At 46.4% G+C, this 18,952-nt stretch overlaps 1 protein-coding gene across 2 annotated transcripts in view; it reads left to right on the top strand.

The window, feature by feature from the left end:
* UNC5C (unc-5 netrin receptor C) overlaps positions 1-17,467 on the top strand; it is a 247,875-nt gene extending 230,408 nt beyond the window's left edge. For both annotated transcript variants that reach the window (XM_036381742.2, XM_036381741.2), the window contains 6 exons: positions 378-546; positions 2,399-2,632; positions 7,606-7,755; positions 7,984-8,148; positions 12,447-12,625; positions 12,860-17,467. In XM_036381742.2, coding sequence (XP_036237635.1) covers positions 378-546; positions 2,399-2,632; positions 7,606-7,755; positions 7,984-8,148; positions 12,447-12,625; positions 12,860-13,025 — 1,063 coding nt within the window. In that variant the 3' untranslated portion in view covers positions 13,026-17,467. The remainder of the gene's footprint in view (positions 1-377; positions 547-2,398; positions 2,633-7,605; positions 7,756-7,983; positions 8,149-12,446; positions 12,626-12,859) is intronic.
* The last annotated feature ends 1,485 nt before the right edge of the window (positions 17,468-18,952 follow it).

Below are 18,952 nucleotides of genomic sequence, written 5' to 3'. Positions count from 1 at the left end.
ACAGGAGCCACCATTCATTTTTGTGTGTCACTGAAGAGCTGCCAAATGCAGCAGTGACCACATTTTTGCAGTGGGTGAAGTGGAGCCTCTGCAAACCATCTGCAAGGATCCTTCAGAGTGGAGTGCAATCAGCAGATATGGCCTATAATTTGCTGACACCTAAACCTCCATTTTGACACATGAATGATATTTGGCACAAAAACAAGCAAAAAAGGAAATAAATATGGATTTGGGAAAAATGAAGGAAAAACAAAACCCACCTATTTTGCTTGTACAGTCTTTTTATTTTAAGAGAAGGATTAGTTTTACACACCCAAATGAACCTTTTTGTCTTTTTCAACTCACTTAATGTATCCATCTTTCTGTCTCCTTGCCAGGCCACCAGTAGAAGACAGCCAAACGCTGCTGACACCAGTGGTGAGCTGTGGCCCCCCAGGAGCCCTGCTAACCCGGCCCGTCATTTTAACCATGCACCACTGTGCAGAGCCAAACACAGAGGACTGGCAGATCCAGCTGAAGCACCAGGCTGCCCAGGGACCATGGGAGGTGAGGTTCCAGAGCTCCAGCCTGTGTGCTGGCTGCATGCAGGGCTCTCTGCTTGTCCTTTACTTGCCTTTCTGAACCTCTATTTTGGGGTTTCCATGGGTGCTACATACGACTGCTACAGGCAGGCAGGAGTGCCCTTCCCTGCAAGATGTCTAAGCTGCTGAGTGCCCATTCAGAGATATGCCTTGGGGCACTTTGGCACCTCCTAGTACCAGCAGGTTTCCATGGTGGGAGCCTGAGGTGGTTCCTTGCCAGTAGTATAGCAGGAGAATGTCCCAAGGCAGTGTGGCAAAAGGATCTTCCCACTATAACTGGAGCATAAAGTGATGCTTTCAGCAGGGCTGGGCCATCTTGACAGAGCCCTCCTTTCCAGCTCTGCACTCCTAGGTCCCTGCTGCCACCAGTTTGGTCTCATAATTAATTTGGCAAGGGCACTTTCTCCTGCTGGTAAGTTTAATAAGGTCAGGGTGGCTTCTGAAGGCAGTTGGGCTGACAGCAGCAGAAGTGCCATGTCCAGCATTGTCTTCAAAAGCCTCTCGTGTTTGGCCTCCTGCCTGTGGCACTGGCTCTTCCTCCTGCTGGGAGGGAGCACGCAGCAAGCACGGCTCTGTCTCGCCAGCTAATCTGCACCCCACAGCCCGACTTGTGGCACCACACGTGTGTCCCTTACTTGTGGCTGTGTGTTACTGGCACCTATTCATTATCTCCCCATCCTGCTCCTGCCCTAGGCACAGCTTGCTCTGCCAGCCCTGCAGACACCCTGGTGTGTGTGCAGCATCCACGGGGCCCCTGGCCATCACACAGCAATCTTCTTCCTCCTGTCAGCTCTGGAGCAGCTCCTCCAAGCTGAGCCTCACACACACACGTGTGCACTTTCATGCACACCCTGCAGCATCACTAGGGGCAGCACCTCCTGCCAGAGCCATGCCATGGAGCAGCACCTTGCCCTCCAAAAAGGCTTGCAGTGCCACCACTGCAAACGTGGCAGGTGTGCCTCTCCTGAGACAGAGGGAGCCAAGCTTAATGCCTAATACCAGCTGAGCCCACTTTTTTCAGCTACCAGGTGTGTACATTGCTCTGCAGAGCTGCAGGCAGCAGGGATGAAGTGGAAAAGTTGTGCTGAGTGTTGTGTGGCACGGAGTGGCTTTGCAAGACGTGGCTGTCACCTGCTGCTGACCTTTCACTCCTGCTCCCTCTCAAAGCCATTCAAAGCACCTTGTGTTGCGTGCAGGATATATACATGCAGGGTTGAATGGAGAAATTAGCAGGGGAGCTGTTTTCCTGTATGCCCAGGGTGCGGAGGTCATCTGCATTCAGGCAGTGTTTTTTTTTCCTCATCCTGCAGTCTTGTCACAGAGGATTATTCTGAGGAAGCAGCAGGTGATATTTCATATAGATGTGGTATTTGGCTGTCACAGAGGTTACTTCCTTCCCTGAGTTTTTATAACTCCTTATTGTCGTGCTTAGGAGGTGAAGGGCAGTTATTTATTCAGCATGTCTGAGACTACTGATGCTGAATCATGGTCACCAAATGATTAGTTCTGCAATACCTCTTTCAATAATGTCTTGGTGATATTTTCATTATTTGCCTAACTCTGCCCAGGGCTTTAAAAGCTGGATTGAAGACAGGGGCAGCATTCGACCTCTAACATCATCACCAGCACCCCAGAGGAATCTGGTCCCTGTGTCTACACAGGATAAAAGCTGGAAGCAGGACATTTAGACCTGGATTCGTCTAAGGGGCAAACAGCAAGGACTTTTTGCATCATCCAGTCTTGAAAGGGCATTGCTGCCTGAAAGGAGAGCAGCTCTGAGGAGTCACATGCTGTAACTTGGCCTCTTTCTCTCTTAGGATGTGGTGGTGGTCGGAGAGGAAAACTTCACCACCCCGTGCTATATCCAGCTGGACCCAGAGGCCTGCCACATCCTGACAGAAACCCTCAGCACCTATGCCTTGGTGGGACAGTCAATCACCAAGGCAGCAGCCAAACGTCTCAAACTGGCCATCTTTGGACCGCTGTCCTGCTCATCCTTGGAGTACAGCATCCGGGTCTACTGCCTCGATGACATGCAGGATGCTCTTAAGGTGGTTCTTGGTCTCTTGCTTGCTCTCCCTCTCCCTCCCCAGTTGTCACAGGATTGCAGTCATAGCATACATGGACCCTCTGCTCCATGTATTCATGCTCCCTGTATTGTTTTTCTAATTAGAAGAAGAACTTGACAGCAAGCTGCTGTTTTACAGTTTAACCCTCAGATGCTATAAATTGTCTTTTGCATAGGGATCTCACACCATTTTCCACCCACCAGTCTTTTTTCCTTTGTTTACCTGTATCATATCCTGAATCCTAAGGTTTTTGCATTATTAAAAGGCCATAAGGTACACAGGGCTTCATTCGTTATTCATGTATTTTTAATGCTAAGTGCCAGCTCCCCAGAGATGGGAAAACATATAAATGCTTCTTTGTAAATACTTGATAATGATAAAAGAAGCTTCTGGCCCGTTAATCACTGCCTGCTTTCATACTGCTTTATTACACCCCTTTGCGTGCAGCTTTTTGTGTTGGGAATTCACAAGTGGAATAAAGCAAAGCTGCTGCTATCCCTAACTGGATAACCTTACTCTCCCTGCATAATTCTGGCATTCACACAAACACACACTCACTACATGCAGATGAGCAGAGAGGTACCCATACTCACTATTTCTCTTTATAAATACCTGTATTCATACAGAAGATATCTATAATAGATGCCCTCATGAAATATGTAGCTACAGCTGCACAACTGAGTTTATTAAAAGGTGGGGTTTTTCCTTTAGCTGTAGGTAGTGCTACTTCACTTCTTTGTGGCAAAGTGACTTCAAAGCCTGACTAAGCAGAGTCATCCTGCTGCTGTACATGCTTTTGTTTCCCCGGGTCTAGCTGGGAATTATTTGGATTTAAACCCAAATACACTGGCTGGGAGATGTTTGTGTTTTTCAGAAGAGTGACTTCCATCACTAAGAGCAGCACACTTGGTTGTCCTCCCTGACAGTATCTGATATTGCCTGCCTAGGCTTTGCTGAGGGGGTGCTTTTGTACATGTAAGAAAGACAAGTATAACGGTTCAAGCAGGCACATGGGGACTTCAGCATGGTTTTGTCCTCTGGGAGCTTGGTCTCTGTCACTGCATTGGTGTTACCAACCTTAAAACAATTATTTTCCCTGGTCTGATTTCCCTTTTGTTTTTCCTATTAAAAAAAAAAAAAAGTGGAAAGGATCTTTCATAGCAATCAAGCTTCAAAAGTCCTGATGGTTTTATGCCTGTGCTGCGTAATATAATTTTCCATGGGTTTGACAAGGCCTGAGGTAATAATAACTGAGTTGGAGGGGCCTTTGCCAGCCAGCTAATGCAGTCAGAGCTGAGGAATCTAATTAGGAATTACTCAGGAGCTGTTGGTCTGTTTCTAATAGACTGTAGGGAGAGTTGTGTGGTAAAGTTAATCCAATTCAGTGCAACAGCAGAATGGATCAGGAAAGGTGCACAGGAGAACCATCCTTCACCTGAGAAGCTGCAGCCAAAATTTGGGAGGGCGACAGGTCAGTCCTTGGGATCTTGCTGCAGTTAGAGCCCAAAGTGAAACTGCAGATTAGTGAGGAAAGGTGAGCAAAGTCAGGAGGCCACCATCCCACTCTGTACCTACTGCTTTCTTACATCCAGTTCATGGATTTTAATTTTTTTTCTCTTTGGTATGTCCACCCCAAGACTGGGGGGGCACCCATGGGGTTCAAGACCCGTCCAGCTGGTTGTTTGCAGGAGGACAAGCACATCTACTTGCTGGCCACAGACTCTTATGAATATATGAACTGCCCTCCTTTGGAAGTGTAAGGAAGGAGAAGATTGAGGAAAAAGAAGCCCAGTAGAGCAGCTGTAGATGAGTAAAATAGGTGTAGTTGGAAGGGCCAGCTATGGTCCAGTGTGTATGACCAGGCATGTACAAACTGGTGCATACAAACCAGTGTGTACTAAGCATCCCTGTGTGACAATGTTGTGTAGACTCAGTCTATGACTATTTAGATAGAAGAAAAAAAGGTTGGGGTATTTGGCATGTGCTTTCACAGCAGCTGGTACTGAAGCAGCCCCTGCTGTGCTGGGAGGACATCCTTGGCACTGCTGTATTGCCAAAGGGAAGGCATTCACAGGGCACTTACCACTGGGTGTGGGGACAAGGCGTGCAGACAGGGCTGGGCCAGCAGATCCTGACATTAGAAGTATTTCAGAAAGGAAAGAAAAGTTGTAAGCAGCAGGTGAAGCACCAGCTGCAACATCTCCATGTCTTGAGGCTGGCTGCTCTGGGCAAAGCACAGCAAGGGTAGGGAAGAGCAATATTACCATATTGCATTGCCTGAGCTTTGGAAGAGCCTTTGTAGGGGATTGTGTGTATTTTTTAATAGACAACCAAATGCATTCTGTTATTATTTACAACCAGGAATGAGTGTGCCATATGCTGAATGTATTTTAACAGCCACCAAAGGAAGACAAGTAGTTGCAGCATAAAGCTCAGTGCAGTGTTTATCCAGCAGACTTTTCCCTCCCATCATGCAGAGTAAGCACTCGCAGCTGAGCTGCCGGCACCCGCAGTACAGTAGGGAAGTGTAATGATTTGCCATCAATAAGGGCTTGGTTATTGTGGGAGCAGCTTAGTGAAGCTCCTGGCTGCTGTGGAGCAGCATGGGCTCAGTGCTGATCACACATGCAGCATCCTCTGCACCACAGGGTCCTGAGCCACCTGGATGGGATGTTCACAAAAATGCCTTTTAGGCAAGGATGAGGGGAATTGTCACCTTGAACGCTGGCCTCTTTTTTTAAGGTTAACTTTTGCACCTTGAAGAAGATGCCCAGGGTTAAAAAAAAGAAAAGAAAGACAAAGGAAAAAGTAATAACAGGATAACTATAAAGAAATCCATCTGCTTTGCTCTCTTTATTGATGTGTGACTTTGAGATTAAGGTATGTGACCTGTCTGTGTCAGTGTGGCAGGGGCTGAGCAGCCAGACACATGGCAACAGCTGCCTCCCACACTGGGGGCATGTGAAGGACTTCAGGCTGTAGCAGGGTGACAGTCCCCAACCTGTCTTGTGCTGCACAGCAGGTGTCTTCAAAAAGACACCCAAAAATGGGCACGACAGGCCTATGATCTTCTCTCTGTTATTTAATGCATTTTTTTTTCCTTTTATTGAAGAAAGGCACAGCTTGGACTGAACACCATTGTTTGCTTGTGCCCTTTTAATGAAGAGGCCCAAGCTGCGGCTGTTCTGGTGCCACGGGTGATGGAGTGATACTTTACAGAGCTCCCTCTCCTAGGAAATAACTCCTTCCTTGCAGAGTGGTGAGAGACAGTGGGCAGGGTGACCACAGCCACCTCAGCATGGGGCAAGCAGTATGCAGCTTGGGTTTTGGCTCAGGAGGACACAGAGGTGCCAGCCAGCAGGATAAGCATTGCTCTAAAAAAAGGTCGTATGGCAGGAACCAGCCAGTGTGTTTGAAGGGCTGTGCAAATCATGGCTCCAAATTAATTCTGAATTAATTAGCTAAATGGCACGGGAGAAGCACAGGCTGCTTGGCATCATCCAGTTAAAGCCTGTGGAAAAGTTACAGTGGCCCAGGGTGGCTACCAGAAGTGGTTTGTTGAAACTAGAAACACAGATCTGGTGGGTGGGATGGTGCAGCATCACACTGCAGTTTTCCTGAACAGTAGTGCAGCTCCCAGAGCTGGTACAGCACAGGCAGGAGCAGTTTCTTGGCACACCTGTCCTGCATGCCTGAGAGGTGGCATCTGCAATTAGCTCACACAGCTCCACAAGTCATCTTCTGGACATTCCAGGGAGGTAACTGGGACATAATGAAGATCTATAGTAATCAGATAATTACTATTGATTGCTCTTTAGACATCTTGATGAAGTAATTAGGTGGCACTGGAAAGAAGGTGGAACTGATTCATTGGCATACCCTTAATCTGAAAGGTTTCCTGATTTTGTTTCTTTTCCTCTAATAGCCAATAAAAGAACATTGTTTTAGCTTCAGAATCTGCCAGATGTTTTCTTATATGCTTACTACCTCCCTCAATGTAGTCAGGAGCAGCTTAGCTAAAATGGGGACTCCTTTATTTGGCCTGGGCAGAATCCCAGCCTTGTGTGCTCCTGTATTCCTTGAGCATCTCCACTGTGTGTGATTGTCTTTAGCCACATGAGACTTGTTGGCTGGTTGACTCCTTTAATTAAATGGGACTGAGATTGGCTATGTTGGTTTCTTATGGGGCTCATGGAAGTGCCTTTATACTTGCTTTTTCCATGTGGTCCACAATTAGGCTGTTTGTAGACAACATTCCACTGTGGTCTTATTAATTACAAGCTCATATTTAGCTTCATAAAATGACCAGACTCTTGGCTTGCTAAATTTTAATCACATGATCAATATTTCAGTAGCCCTGAACCTGTGTATTCATATGAACAAAATGCTCCATCACTGTCTCTTGGGCTGTTTCCATGCCATCCTGCTGGCCAGTGTCAGGGTTGGTATCTGTTATCTCTTGTACTCCTGCCACAGGGCAGGAGACCATGAGCTGACTCACCAGTGGTATGCACAGGTCCCATGTCAGCAGGACCTACACAAACAGAGTTCCCAAAAACCAGACAGTAAAGCTACCATCAGATGTCCAGTTTGATGAGCAACAGAGATCGAGCTATTTCTCTACTCAAGCACTGACTGCACGCAAAGTCTTCACATTCCGTTGAATAGCATAGAATTGAGCTTCTGCTTACAGGACATGTGAGAGCACACTGTGTCTCCCTGCTGGGCTGCTGCTGGATGAAGGAGGTGAGAGGGTTACAATCAGATCAACTAATGCAGTTCCAGTTCACAGGGACACACAATTCTGTGTGATGCCTGTGTATTTTTTAATATGTTTTTTAATATGTTTTACACAGGTTGCAGCATCTACAGCACACAACCTTGAGGATTCTGAAGACCAGTGTGCTGTCTTGATGAAACCTGACCACTTTCTTCTTTTTATCCCAATACCGCAGGAGGTCCTCCAGCTTGAGCAGCAGATGGGTGGGCAGCTTTTGGAAGAGCCTAAAACTTTGCATTTCAAGGGAAGCACCCACAACCTCCGTCTGTCCATTCATGACATTGCCCATTCTCTCTGGAAGAGCAAGCTGCTGGCTAAATACCAGGTGAGCATAATATAACATTCACATTGGATGCTAGCAGTGAGGCTTAAAGAAATACTGTCACACACAGGTGTGTTTAAAAAACACCAGGAGTCAGGCTGTAGTTCCATGTTTTTCCCCTGGACCATTTGCAGTCACATTAGCATGAAGCCTGCAGTCCCTGGTGACATAGCATCCATGCCTTAGTTCCACATCCCTCCCTGACTATACTTTTTTGCTTTCCTCCTGCAGGAAATTCCCTTTTACCACATCTGGAGTGGATGTCAGAGGAACCTGCACTGCACCTTCACACTGGAAAGATTCAGTCTGAATACCCAGGAGCTGGTGTGCAAACTGTGCGTGCGGCAGGTCGAAGGAGAAGGACAGATCTTTCAGCTTAACTGCTCTGTCTCAGAGGTAAATGACACTTGTGTACTTTTCTATCCAGCTTCAGAAATATGGAATGGCTAAGAAGGTAAAACCTTTCCCATTGGGTCCTCTTTAGTTCTTCCTGAGTGCTGGTATGGACATAAAGAATAGATTAGGTCATTGCTTTTTCTCTCCTGTTGCATTTTTCCTTAGTTTCTCTCATGAAGTAAGCATCCCTCCTTCAAAGGTGGGAGGTCTCTCTGCTAGTGCTGCCTTTCTGTATCTGTCTGGAGGAGCTCTTTGCCTACCACTCCCTAAAACATCTCATGAAGCTCTTACAGTCCTGTTTCCTTGGCAGTCCATGAGACCCAGTATGCTCCCTGGAGAGAGAGAAAAGAGAATAGGAAAATGTCAGTGCTGTGTGTTCCGTGAGCCACTCCCCTCTGATCCCATGTAATAGCTGCTGTGCAATAGGAAATATCAGATGGTCTGGTTGCAGTAACTTTCCTCATTGTGTTTTGCTACTACTACAAATCCTGACTTTTGTCTATGGCAATTTTTCTTTTGATGGCTGTCATTTTCCAGAAGAAATACTATCATAAATTTGCTAATGCTGTGTAGCACCTGGAGAATTTTAGCTCCATGGGGCAGTCAAGTTTGGGGCTGAGATGGAGCAACAAATTCAGGTGTGAAGTGGCATTGACTTCAGTGATTGTGCTGGTGGGTTTTATCCCTGGTACCCTTGGCAGCTACAAAGAGCAGACTCTCAGGTGGCAATTACTGCTGGCTGGCTTGGGGAAGGGCTGCAAGAGCAGAGATGAAAGTTGCTTGTGCTGTAGGGCTCTGACAGCGAGCACCATTACCCATAACATCTGCTTGGTTAGTGGGTGTAAAGTTACAGATTCATCTGGGGACTACACAGCATTAAGGACAGATGGTAAAACAAGCATCATAAACAATTATTGTAATAAGTGCTGCATTGAGGTAATCACTAATTTAACCTCACAGAGAAGAGAAAGAGCTGAAAGTAACTTTAATGAAATGCATGTATACACTATAATCATCTTCAGCTGGTTGTGTGTAATAGAGCCTGGTAATAGATTCAGAACAGGATAATATTCTTGTCTTGTGCTGTGATCCTATCCATCAAGGATGAATAGAGGGAGTGAACAATACCACTGTGATCAAGGCTGCCTCCTGCAAAATTGCCCCTTGTTGACACCTTGTGATGTTCCCAAACTCCAGCAAGGAACAGGAGGACCTTGGGCTGCTAAGAGCTGGGATATAGGGTCATCTAGGGAAAAATCCTATAGCTCAAAGATCTGATGAAAGGGTCATCACCTAAAAGGGTAATAACTGCAACTTGGAAACCAATGTATGCGTCTAGAAGCGTGATAAAGACATCAGACCAGGCATCAGGAAACCATAACTCTGGTTCCTCACATTTTCTTCTGAGGTTAGGCTAGTGGTATCCAGCCAGCAGTTAGGCATTGCAAGACTGTGCTGGCATCTTTCCTTATTGCTGCATCTGTCTCTCTGCCACTGTCACTCTGTGATAAAAATTTAGTAACACAGTTTCCTGAATCCTCCCTTGATGGGCTTTCTTTTTAGTCCACTGCAAAGGATGTAAAACTTCTGCAGATTAAACTGTCTTATACTGGCTTTATACAGTGTCTACCTCTGGGACTTCAAAAATACAAATGCAGTGAGTGCCAAAACACGCACATTTGCAAAGCAGGAGGAGAATTGTGATAAAGGTCTCCCCTGATTCATTTTTGAAGCCCTCCCTCTTTTTATCTTGTACCATTCACACTCACACAGAAGAGCCACAGGACAATGCTACAGATACCTGGGCCCCTTCTGCAGCAATCCTGAAGCCCCTGGGGCTGCAGGCCACCTAGAGAGCCAGGGCAGCACTTGTGTCCTTTGGCCCAGAATATAAAGAAAAGGTTATCAGTCTGCAATGCCTCTGCCACCACCGTACTGCCACTTCAGCCTCCCAGTGTGGGTGAGCCTGCACACAGCACCAGCATCAGGCACATAATTTTCCTGGCTCCCGGGCAGTACCTGCTGCCAGGCTTTGGGTACTGGGGTTGGGACAGGCAGTCTGTGATCCACAGCCTTGGCACCCAAGTACAGATGCCACATTCAACATGTTAATTGAGGACATTACAGGGTTGTGTAAATCTTCCTTAGTTGGAAATTTCTCTGATTGCCTAAAATGCCATGCCTTTAACAAAAACAACCCAAAAAACCTAAAACAAACAAACAAACAAAAAAAAAAAGCCAAAAAAATTCATATTTATACAGTGGAAGAGAATTAATTGGTGTACATAAAAGAGTGGAGCCAGAAGGTTTCATTCCGTGCATTGCTCATGGACATTGGCTCTTCCCTTTCCATCTCTAAATACATTTTTGGGGGGTAAACCAGAGATTGCACAGGACTGTGAGCATCTCCAGAAAAATCCTTGGAGGGTTTGTGATTACAGCTTCAGCCAGGAGCTGCCTGGCTTTAAGACTGTTTCAGGTATTACAGCTCCTTCCCAACAGCCAGTTTGACACAAAGCAACAAGACAGTTCACAGAGGAGGAAACAAATTGATATTTAATGACAAGTCTTTAGCATGAGTGTTTCTGGCTGCCTGGGGCTGTGATCTGGCAGAGGGGGAGGAGTAGCAGCTCCCCTATTTCTACTAGAAAAGAATACCAAATTGTGAAATAGACTAAGCAGCATTAGGGCAGAACCAGCCATATTTGCTGCTTTTTCCATCACGGTCCCTGCAGGACCTCGCTGTTCCTAAACAAATCCAACCGTCCAAAGTTACCAGCTATCATTGTCCCACCAGCTACCAAGCCTTTGGGCACTAAATCCATCCAGGCCAAGGAGAAGACAAAATCCTTGCCCAGAGGAGCCAACTGCTGTTATTACCGGTGGTGTCAGCAGTGGTGCCATGGGGACCCCTCCAGCTGGGAGGACCGCATCAAAGAGCATCAGCACCACACCTGCAGGGGACAAGCTGGCTTTGGGGATGACTTTTCCCTTGAAACACCTGCTGCCACTGCTGCCACACTGCCTTGGAGCACAGCAGGTGTCTTGGGGAGAGGGGGCAATGCCTGTCCCCACCTACCCCACCCCCTGCTCTGAGCACATGCTCTCCATCTATTTCCAGAGTCAAAGTCACAAGCAGATGAGGGCTCAGCTTGTGCCTGGGGTGGTACTGACTGTTTGTCTGTGGTCTGCAGAGAATTGGAGACTTCAGAGAGCTTGGGTACTGCCAGAGGGATGTCAGTAGTGCGAGCCTGTTTTGTGGTTAGAATTTATTTTATTGATTCCTTGTTAAGTGGTTCGTTCAGTTGTACCCCAAGCTGGTTTACCCCAGGTTTTAACCTCCCTTAAAGCTGTCCCTCATGCCATTCCCCACCCCTTGTTCCAGCTCTTTCCCTGCCAAGGCAACCAGCCCTTGATTCCTGAACTTTCTCTGCTGCTTAAACCTCAGGCCAATCTCTGTCTGCAACACCCCTTTGAAATTCCCCTATTCCTCAAAGCCCCATTGGCTCATGTGACCCATCCTCTCCACTCTCCTAACCCCAGTTTGCCCCAGACACTTGATGTAATCTGCCTCTTCCTCCCTCGAGGATTCCCTATTGGTTAGCTGTTTGTGTGCACCTCCTCACTTTTGTCTGAAAAAAACTCCTTGCACAAGGGAGCTGGAGGGTTTTTTGTCCTGCTCCCTTCACCTGTAATAGACTGTTCCTTGTGGAAAAAAAAAAAGATCAGCTGGTGTCCAATGCGCGGTGCCAGCTGGTGCTATCCACTAGAGTCTTTAGCAAGCTCTTCTGGTTCACCAGCAGCCACACCAAGGTGTATAGAACAGCTCCAGGATGAATTCACCAGGAGCTGAACTTCAGAGGCTCTACAAGCCTGGTGCTGGCTCAGTGGGACACTGGGGTTGGGAAGATGCTGGGAAGGGGATCTTGTCAGCCATGCCAGGAAAGCCCAGCTCTGCTCTAGCAGTAGCACCTTGCTCTGAAATGTGTCTAGAGTGACTGATCCTTCATTATTTCCAATAAGTGATTAATTAAGATGGCCATTTTGTCCAGCTGTAGTAATATTTACCCTTAAAAAGAAAAAAGAGGAGGAAAAAAAATTTTCTTTCTACCCAAAGCTGATTATAAATATTTCTATTTTCCAGTGGACTAACATGTTTATGTTAGTGTTTACTAGATTAGCAGAGGGCTGCAAGTAAAAGCCCTGTGTCTCAGAGGATGTGTTCTACCATTGTCTCTTCACTCAGTAGCAAAACTGATGGGTTGTTCAGGCTTTTTTTTCTATCTTTCCAATCTCAGGAACCTACTGGCATTGATTACCCTGCCATGGACTCAGCGGGCACCCTCACCACCATCGTGGGGCCCAGTGCTTTCAGCATCCCCCACCCGATAAGGCAGAAGCTGTGCAGCAGCCTGGACGCTCCCCAGACCAGGGGCCACGACTGGCGCATGCTGGCCCACAAGCTGAAACTGGACAGGTGAGCAGGGCTGCCCATTGTGGTCAGGCAAGGGAACTCCTAGGGAGGGGGGGATCTGTGCAAAAACATCCTGGTGCAAGTCCCACTGAAAGCACATGGACACACTGGTCATGCTGACTGCAGAGGGGAAGAGCACCTTGACAGCACCAACAACAGGGGCGGGTTGAAATCATATGAATTCAGGTAGTTTCCATGCAGCTCAAAACCAGCAAGTTTCCTTTTGGCTCATTGCAGGTACTTAAATTATTTTGCTACAAAATCAAGTCCCACCGGGGTGATCCTGGATCTCTGGGAAGCCCAGAATTTCCCTGATGGCAACCTGAGCATGCTGGCAGCAGTTCTGGAAGAAATGGGAAGACATGAAACAGTTGTTTCTTTGGCAGCAGAAGGAAATTACTGATGCAGCCTTGGCATGACCAGGAAGGACAGACGCAGGGAGCGGTAATGCCCTGTTATTGCAAAGGAGAATTGAAATGAAAACCCAGACCAATGAGTTACACAAGAGACGTTTCAGAGAAGAAAGCAAGCGAACAAACAAAAAAAACCAGCCCTGACCTTCACACGTGCTCTCCTTGTACATTATCACAGGATCAGAAAGAGATCATGCAAAGTTGTACCTTGAAAATATAAATCAACCTAATGTTCCTCTCGGCTTGGCTGTACACTGCTTGGTACAGGTTTTTACAGTTTCCTAGGAAACGCTTTTTATTGCTATCCAGATATATGGATAAACTTTCTTAACAATCCCAGTTTCTATGGATGTTGTTTACATCAAATTCTGGACAGGGGTAAGGAAACTGTCCATGGCTCTTTATATTTTTTGTTTAAAGCCATTGTAGACAAGGCTATGGACAGTTGGTTGTGGCTATTTCAGCTTATTGGTTTCTGGTGAATTCAGATTTTGGCTACAATTCTGCACATTGGTTGTCTCACAATGATCCTCCTGTCATTGTTCTGTTTCCTAGACCTACTTGTAAAAAAAAAAAACACAATCCAAGAAAATCAGGGTGTGCATCTGGAAAGCAGGTACTCTGGCTGATAAGCAGGAACACACAAAATGTTCCCTTTCTTCCCCAAGGCAGTCCCACTGAGCCTGTGTGGAGAATAGCTCTAAGACAGTGGGGAATGAAGGATCTGAGTTAATTTTCAATTCACACCCTTTCCACCCCTTTGCTATATGAGGGGCCAGATATGCAATTCAGAGTGGTTGGAGGGGAGGGGGAGAAACCCAGAAAAAAATGAAAAAGAGAAGTTGCTATGATAGTTATTTACTGATTAGTACCTAGTGCAAGGATTATAATGACTATTATTATTGCCATTATTACTTTATTTCTAATATTGTCAGCAGCAGAATGAATAATTTCTGGTTTTATGGAACCTTTTGTCTCCTCCCTGAAGGTCTTTTAACACGTGTCCCTCTCTATGCTGCCTGTCCTTTCATTTGTCATTGTACTCCTCCTCCAGAGTCCTCTGCCAGCCCACAGAGGCTGCTCACCTCTTGTTAGCATTGCTGTGCTCCATGCCCTGTGCCAAGGCAGCATGAACTGGTGACTGCTGATCTTCACCCACCAAGTGTCTGACCCTGGCATGACAGGTTGTTCCAGGTTGCTCCAAGGAGTCCTGTCCTGAGGTGGCTGTGAACCAGAGATGGTGCAAGCATGTGGAGGCACTGACATCCTCCACCTGATTTATGTATCCAAGGTGGGCCTCCATAATTTTTTGCTTTGTTTTGTATCATTCTAAGAGCCATCAGTTCCCCACAGAGCTGCAGGTCTCATTGAAACCCACCACGTCCAGCAATGCTTGCTCTGCCAGGGCTGCTGACAGCCCAGCCCTCTGCTGGGTCATTTCTGTGTGAGATGCACTTGGCAGATCTCCATGGATATTCCCAGGCACTGCTGCAGCCAGGGAAGCCTGTGTTCCGTGGGGCAGTGCAGGGCAGTGGATTGGTGAAGTTGAAATCCTGTGTGCTGCAGTTTGCTGCCTTTGCTGCTCCTGCCACCAGCACTGCCCTGGCAGGGCAGGTGCAGTCCTCAGTGGCTGGCCAGGGAAGACTTGTTCCTCTACAGCCCTCACAAAACAGGGAGGTGGGAGCTTTGCAAAAGGAGCAAACCAAAAATGGTTGTCACTGCAAACATATTTTGTTCTGTTCACTGAAAATTGTGGCTTTGGGTGCATGACAGCACATAGGATTGCAGTAGTTTTACCACCTGACTGGGCTGTCATTTATGTCTGGCACAGAAAGGCTTTTCTGCCCCAGCCTGTCCACTCCAGGTTTCCAGCCAGGCCCTGGTTATTATTGTTGTGCACACATGTGTGCCCCTGTCCACATATGCATTACCATTCCATATGCTTCCCAAGACTGAAGTTAGCTTGTTCTCTTTTGTGCTTTTAGTTTTGCTTTCCCCAAGGCTTTCCAGATTGCACCTTTGAAGGTAACTGAAAATGTCATCGGTCAAAATGAAAAGAAAATTTCATCTGACCTTTTTTTCCATTTGACATTTCACAGCCTTGTCACTTTTTGCTTATAGTTCCCTGACCAGTGAGTTAGGTTTTGATTGACCACCAGACAGCCAGCACAAAAAGTTCCCTTCCTTGTAAGAGATAACCAGGCAGTTTGCAAACAGCATTTCAGTCAAAACTGGAGACCAGAGGACATGCATTGTAACTTTCAACATCTGTGTGCATTTTGCTCATGTAAGCCCCACCTTCTCTTAATGTGGAGATGCCATGGGCATCCTCTCAATGAACAACCATCTTCTTTTTCACCTTGGGCATCTGGTGCAGCCCACTGCAATGCTAATAGAAATTTTGCTTTCAACTTCTGGAGAGTTGGACTGGGGCTTTCAGCTCTGCCCTTTCTCCACTTTAATTTTCCTCAGAGGGCTAAAATGGCTCTTAAAGGTAGGTCTCAGCTTTTCTCCTTCCCATGCCATTTTTAGGTGTAATCAGTTGTGTTTAGTTTGTCCTTTTTCACCTTTCCCATGCGTCCTTCCTTGACTTCTCTTCCAAGGCAGGTGCAGGAGCTGAATTGTCCTTAAACCCTTTGGCCTTTTCATCTCAGTCTGTCTTGGTTGATCCCCAGGCTCACTTGTTGCTCCCCAGCTCTCAGTTTTTTCTAGGTGGGCAGCATGTGCACCCTTCTCACCAGGATCAGGGCCACAAAGTCTCTCCTATTTATCTGTACTGCTATGAGTTGATGCTCTTTGGCCAGCCCTCTGACCTGTGTTCTGATGCCTTCTGCAAGAGAAACAACTGGCAGATGAACAACTTCCTCAGTGTTTTGGGGCATTTCCCTTTCACAACATCACAGTAAAGAGGATTTATTGTGAGGAAAAATGCACACTCCTATTAAGAGGAGCATCCACAGAGGTGGCTGGAGGTCAGGAATGTACCCTTCATCACTGAACATGACATGGGCAGCAGCATGACTGCCACTGGGTGGTGAAGCTGCTGTTCTTCCCCCCTGACTGCTCAGAAACCACCCACGATCCCCTGCTGCAATCACAGGCTGGGTGGTTTCTCCAGCAGCAGCTCCACAGGCTTGGCAGGCTCCCAGCACAGCCCCTTGGGCTGCCTCAGCCCTGACAGGGCAGGGAGAGCCAGGGGAAGGTTCCTCCACAGAGCCACAGCTCATCCCAGCAGCTCTGCACCCATTCTTTGCCCTGCTGCTAACAGCAGCTCCCACCTCACCTCACACTTCCCTGCATTAATTTTGCTCAGTTTTTTCTTTTTTTCTGGGGGAGTGGCAGTGGCACTGTGCACTGTGGGAGAGGGCTCTGGCTGCTGGTATTCACAACAGCATCCCTATCCTGTTGCCCCAAGGAGAGCAGGTGGGAAGCAAGGGCAGCCAGATGGGTTCAGGATGTTGTTTTTGGTGGGAGAAAACCCAGCAGCAGTTCCTCTGCCTGGATTGCATGGACACAGTGCCATCTCGTGGGGCTGAGCCCCAGCTCCACCACGTCACTGCTGCCACTGCAACACCGCACGGGAAAAAGCTTCCTGAAAAAGCAAAGGAGGTTGGCAGACAGAGCTGACTCTTAAAAGTTGTTGTAAGATTTTATGTCAGGTGAGCACATCTGCTTTAAGAGAAAAAAGCAAACAACAAAAAAAAAGGCTGCAGGCTTCTTATCCTCCAGTTATTACTATTTTTTAAAATGCTCTTCCTTTTAGTTGTTCACCTTTGGCTCTGTACTGCAGCAGTTTTGCTGCTCTTCACACCATCTCTTCATTACATGTTGATTGCTAGTGCTATAAATAGTATATATATTATATAAATATATATAAAATATCTACTGACTTCAAGGAAAACCTTTAATTTCCGACTAAGAAACATTTATTGGAGGCAATCCTTTTCACCTTTTTTTTTCTTCAGTTCTTCTTGTGTTGTGTTCTTGTAAAGGTGACTGTCAGTGTATAGGGTAAGTTTGGGGTTTGGTTGGGTTTTTTTTTTTTTCAAAATTTATGATCACAACTGCTCCACTGTATCTTGCTAAACAGTGCAAGACCTAAGTGCTGTTTCAGTGGATCTTGAAAATTTTGCAGCAGTGAAGGTGTCTCCAGTCAAGATTTGCTTATTTGGGAGACCAAGACTTTTTTCTGTCTTGCTGGCAGAAATGCAGACACTCATGAGACATGTTGGAGTCTGCAATACCCACAGAGCCAAACATGTCCATTCCTTGGGTTTCCTGCTATTTCAGTTGCTTACATATAGAATAAATGTATTTACATGCAGTAAGCCTGTCATTGTGGACAGTGTCCTAATGTCTTGTATTGCTACCTACAATAGTTTCTTTTTGGTTCTCCTTTTCTTCTTCTTTTGGGGGCAGGGGGCATTGGGAAGGGAGGGTTGGGTGGGCCCTTAGACCCTTGTATGCGCTACCAAGTAGTTACCACAGCTCTGAGGTTAATTTTAAACACAATCATTTTGTTGAGGTTGGCTTGGGTTTTTTTAATCTTGTTTTCAGGGCACTTTGTAAACAATTTTACTGAGTGTTCAGAAGTCTTCTTTTCAGGTATTAGTCTGGCTCTCACTTGGCCATGAAGTAACTCAGTGTTTGCAGGCTGGCTTGGTCAGTATCAGGTGGTGCAAAGACATGAGGGGTTTGTGAATGAAAACCAAACCCTTGTCCCTTCTCCCACAAGGACTCCAATGAGTTACTGACTTTGTGGTCACCACTGCAATCCATTCCTAGCTTGTGTGTGAAAACTTGAGTCCATAAATGAGCTGCACTGCAGATTTTTAAATGCTGAAGTACATATCTCAGACATCCTTTGAAGTGGGACAGAAAGGCAAAGTAAATGTGTATATGTGTGTGTGTACATAGAGGGGACGAGAAGAAAACAAAGGACACTTTTAGCTCTCATGTTTGGTATGGGCATCCTCTTATTTTACCAACTTTTGAATGGGAAGGTAAAGGTCAAAATTCAGTGCTGTATCATCACTGCAAGGTCAAATAGGCAGTATGTCAAAAGCCAACAGAGTAAAAACTGGCAAGTAACTGGAATTGGACTTGAACTAAAGCCACAAGTTTGGTAGGTCAGGCTCCTTGCTTGAATAGGAGCATTTAGTTTATTTACCTATTTGTCCTTTAAACTTGATCCCTGCTCCCTGCAATCTGAAAATCCCTTATCTGGAAGTCCTTTGATAAACTGTCTGTACAAAAAAAAGCAATGATAATCCAGAATTCCCACAAACCTCTATCCCAAATAGGTATTTCACATTTTCTGTGGTGCTGGTTAAATGTATTTATTAGTGGCTCAGTCTCCTCAGCTGCTGACAAAGAGATTAATTGCTACGTGTTCTGCATCCTGGGCCTGCCCTCTGCTCCCAAAGCATCCCATGTCATGGCAGGGGAGTAGCTTTGGGATGCCTGTGAGGAAGTGGGATGTCATTGGGAGGGTCCTCCCACAGCAGTGATGGGACAAGAGCCCTGAGATGAGAAAAGCTTGCACAGGCCCCAGAGCTTCTTTGGCTGCTGCCAGCTGGCTCTGACTACTGCTTGCCAGTAAATTTGGGAGCTAGCACAATACAAACAAAAAGCAAAAGCGGTCTGAAAAGTAAACAAAATTAGGAAGGAGAGGCAAAATACTCTTCTCCCTGCAGAATTTTCAAGGTACCTTGCAAAAACACCCGAGCCGAGAGCCAATAACCCACGGTGTGTGACACAGCTGAGACAGAGGAGTTGTGGCATCACTGTTTTCACACATCTGTGTGGTAGACTCTTTTTGCTAACACATGTTCTGTTATTGTTGTAGAGGAAAAAAAAAAAAGAAAGAAAAAAAAATAAAAGAGGGTACCTTCAGTACCTTTCCAAAGTAAAGGAG

The sequence above is a fragment of the Molothrus ater genome, chromosome 4 (assembly GCF_012460135.2).
Source record: "Molothrus ater isolate BHLD 08-10-18 breed brown headed cowbird chromosome 4, BPBGC_Mater_1.1, whole genome shotgun sequence".
In the NCBI taxonomy this organism is placed as follows: domain Eukaryota; kingdom Metazoa; phylum Chordata; class Aves; order Passeriformes; family Icteridae; genus Molothrus; species Molothrus ater.
Note: the sequence above shows the minus strand (reverse complement) of the source record. Positions and strands in the feature narration are given on the sequence as shown.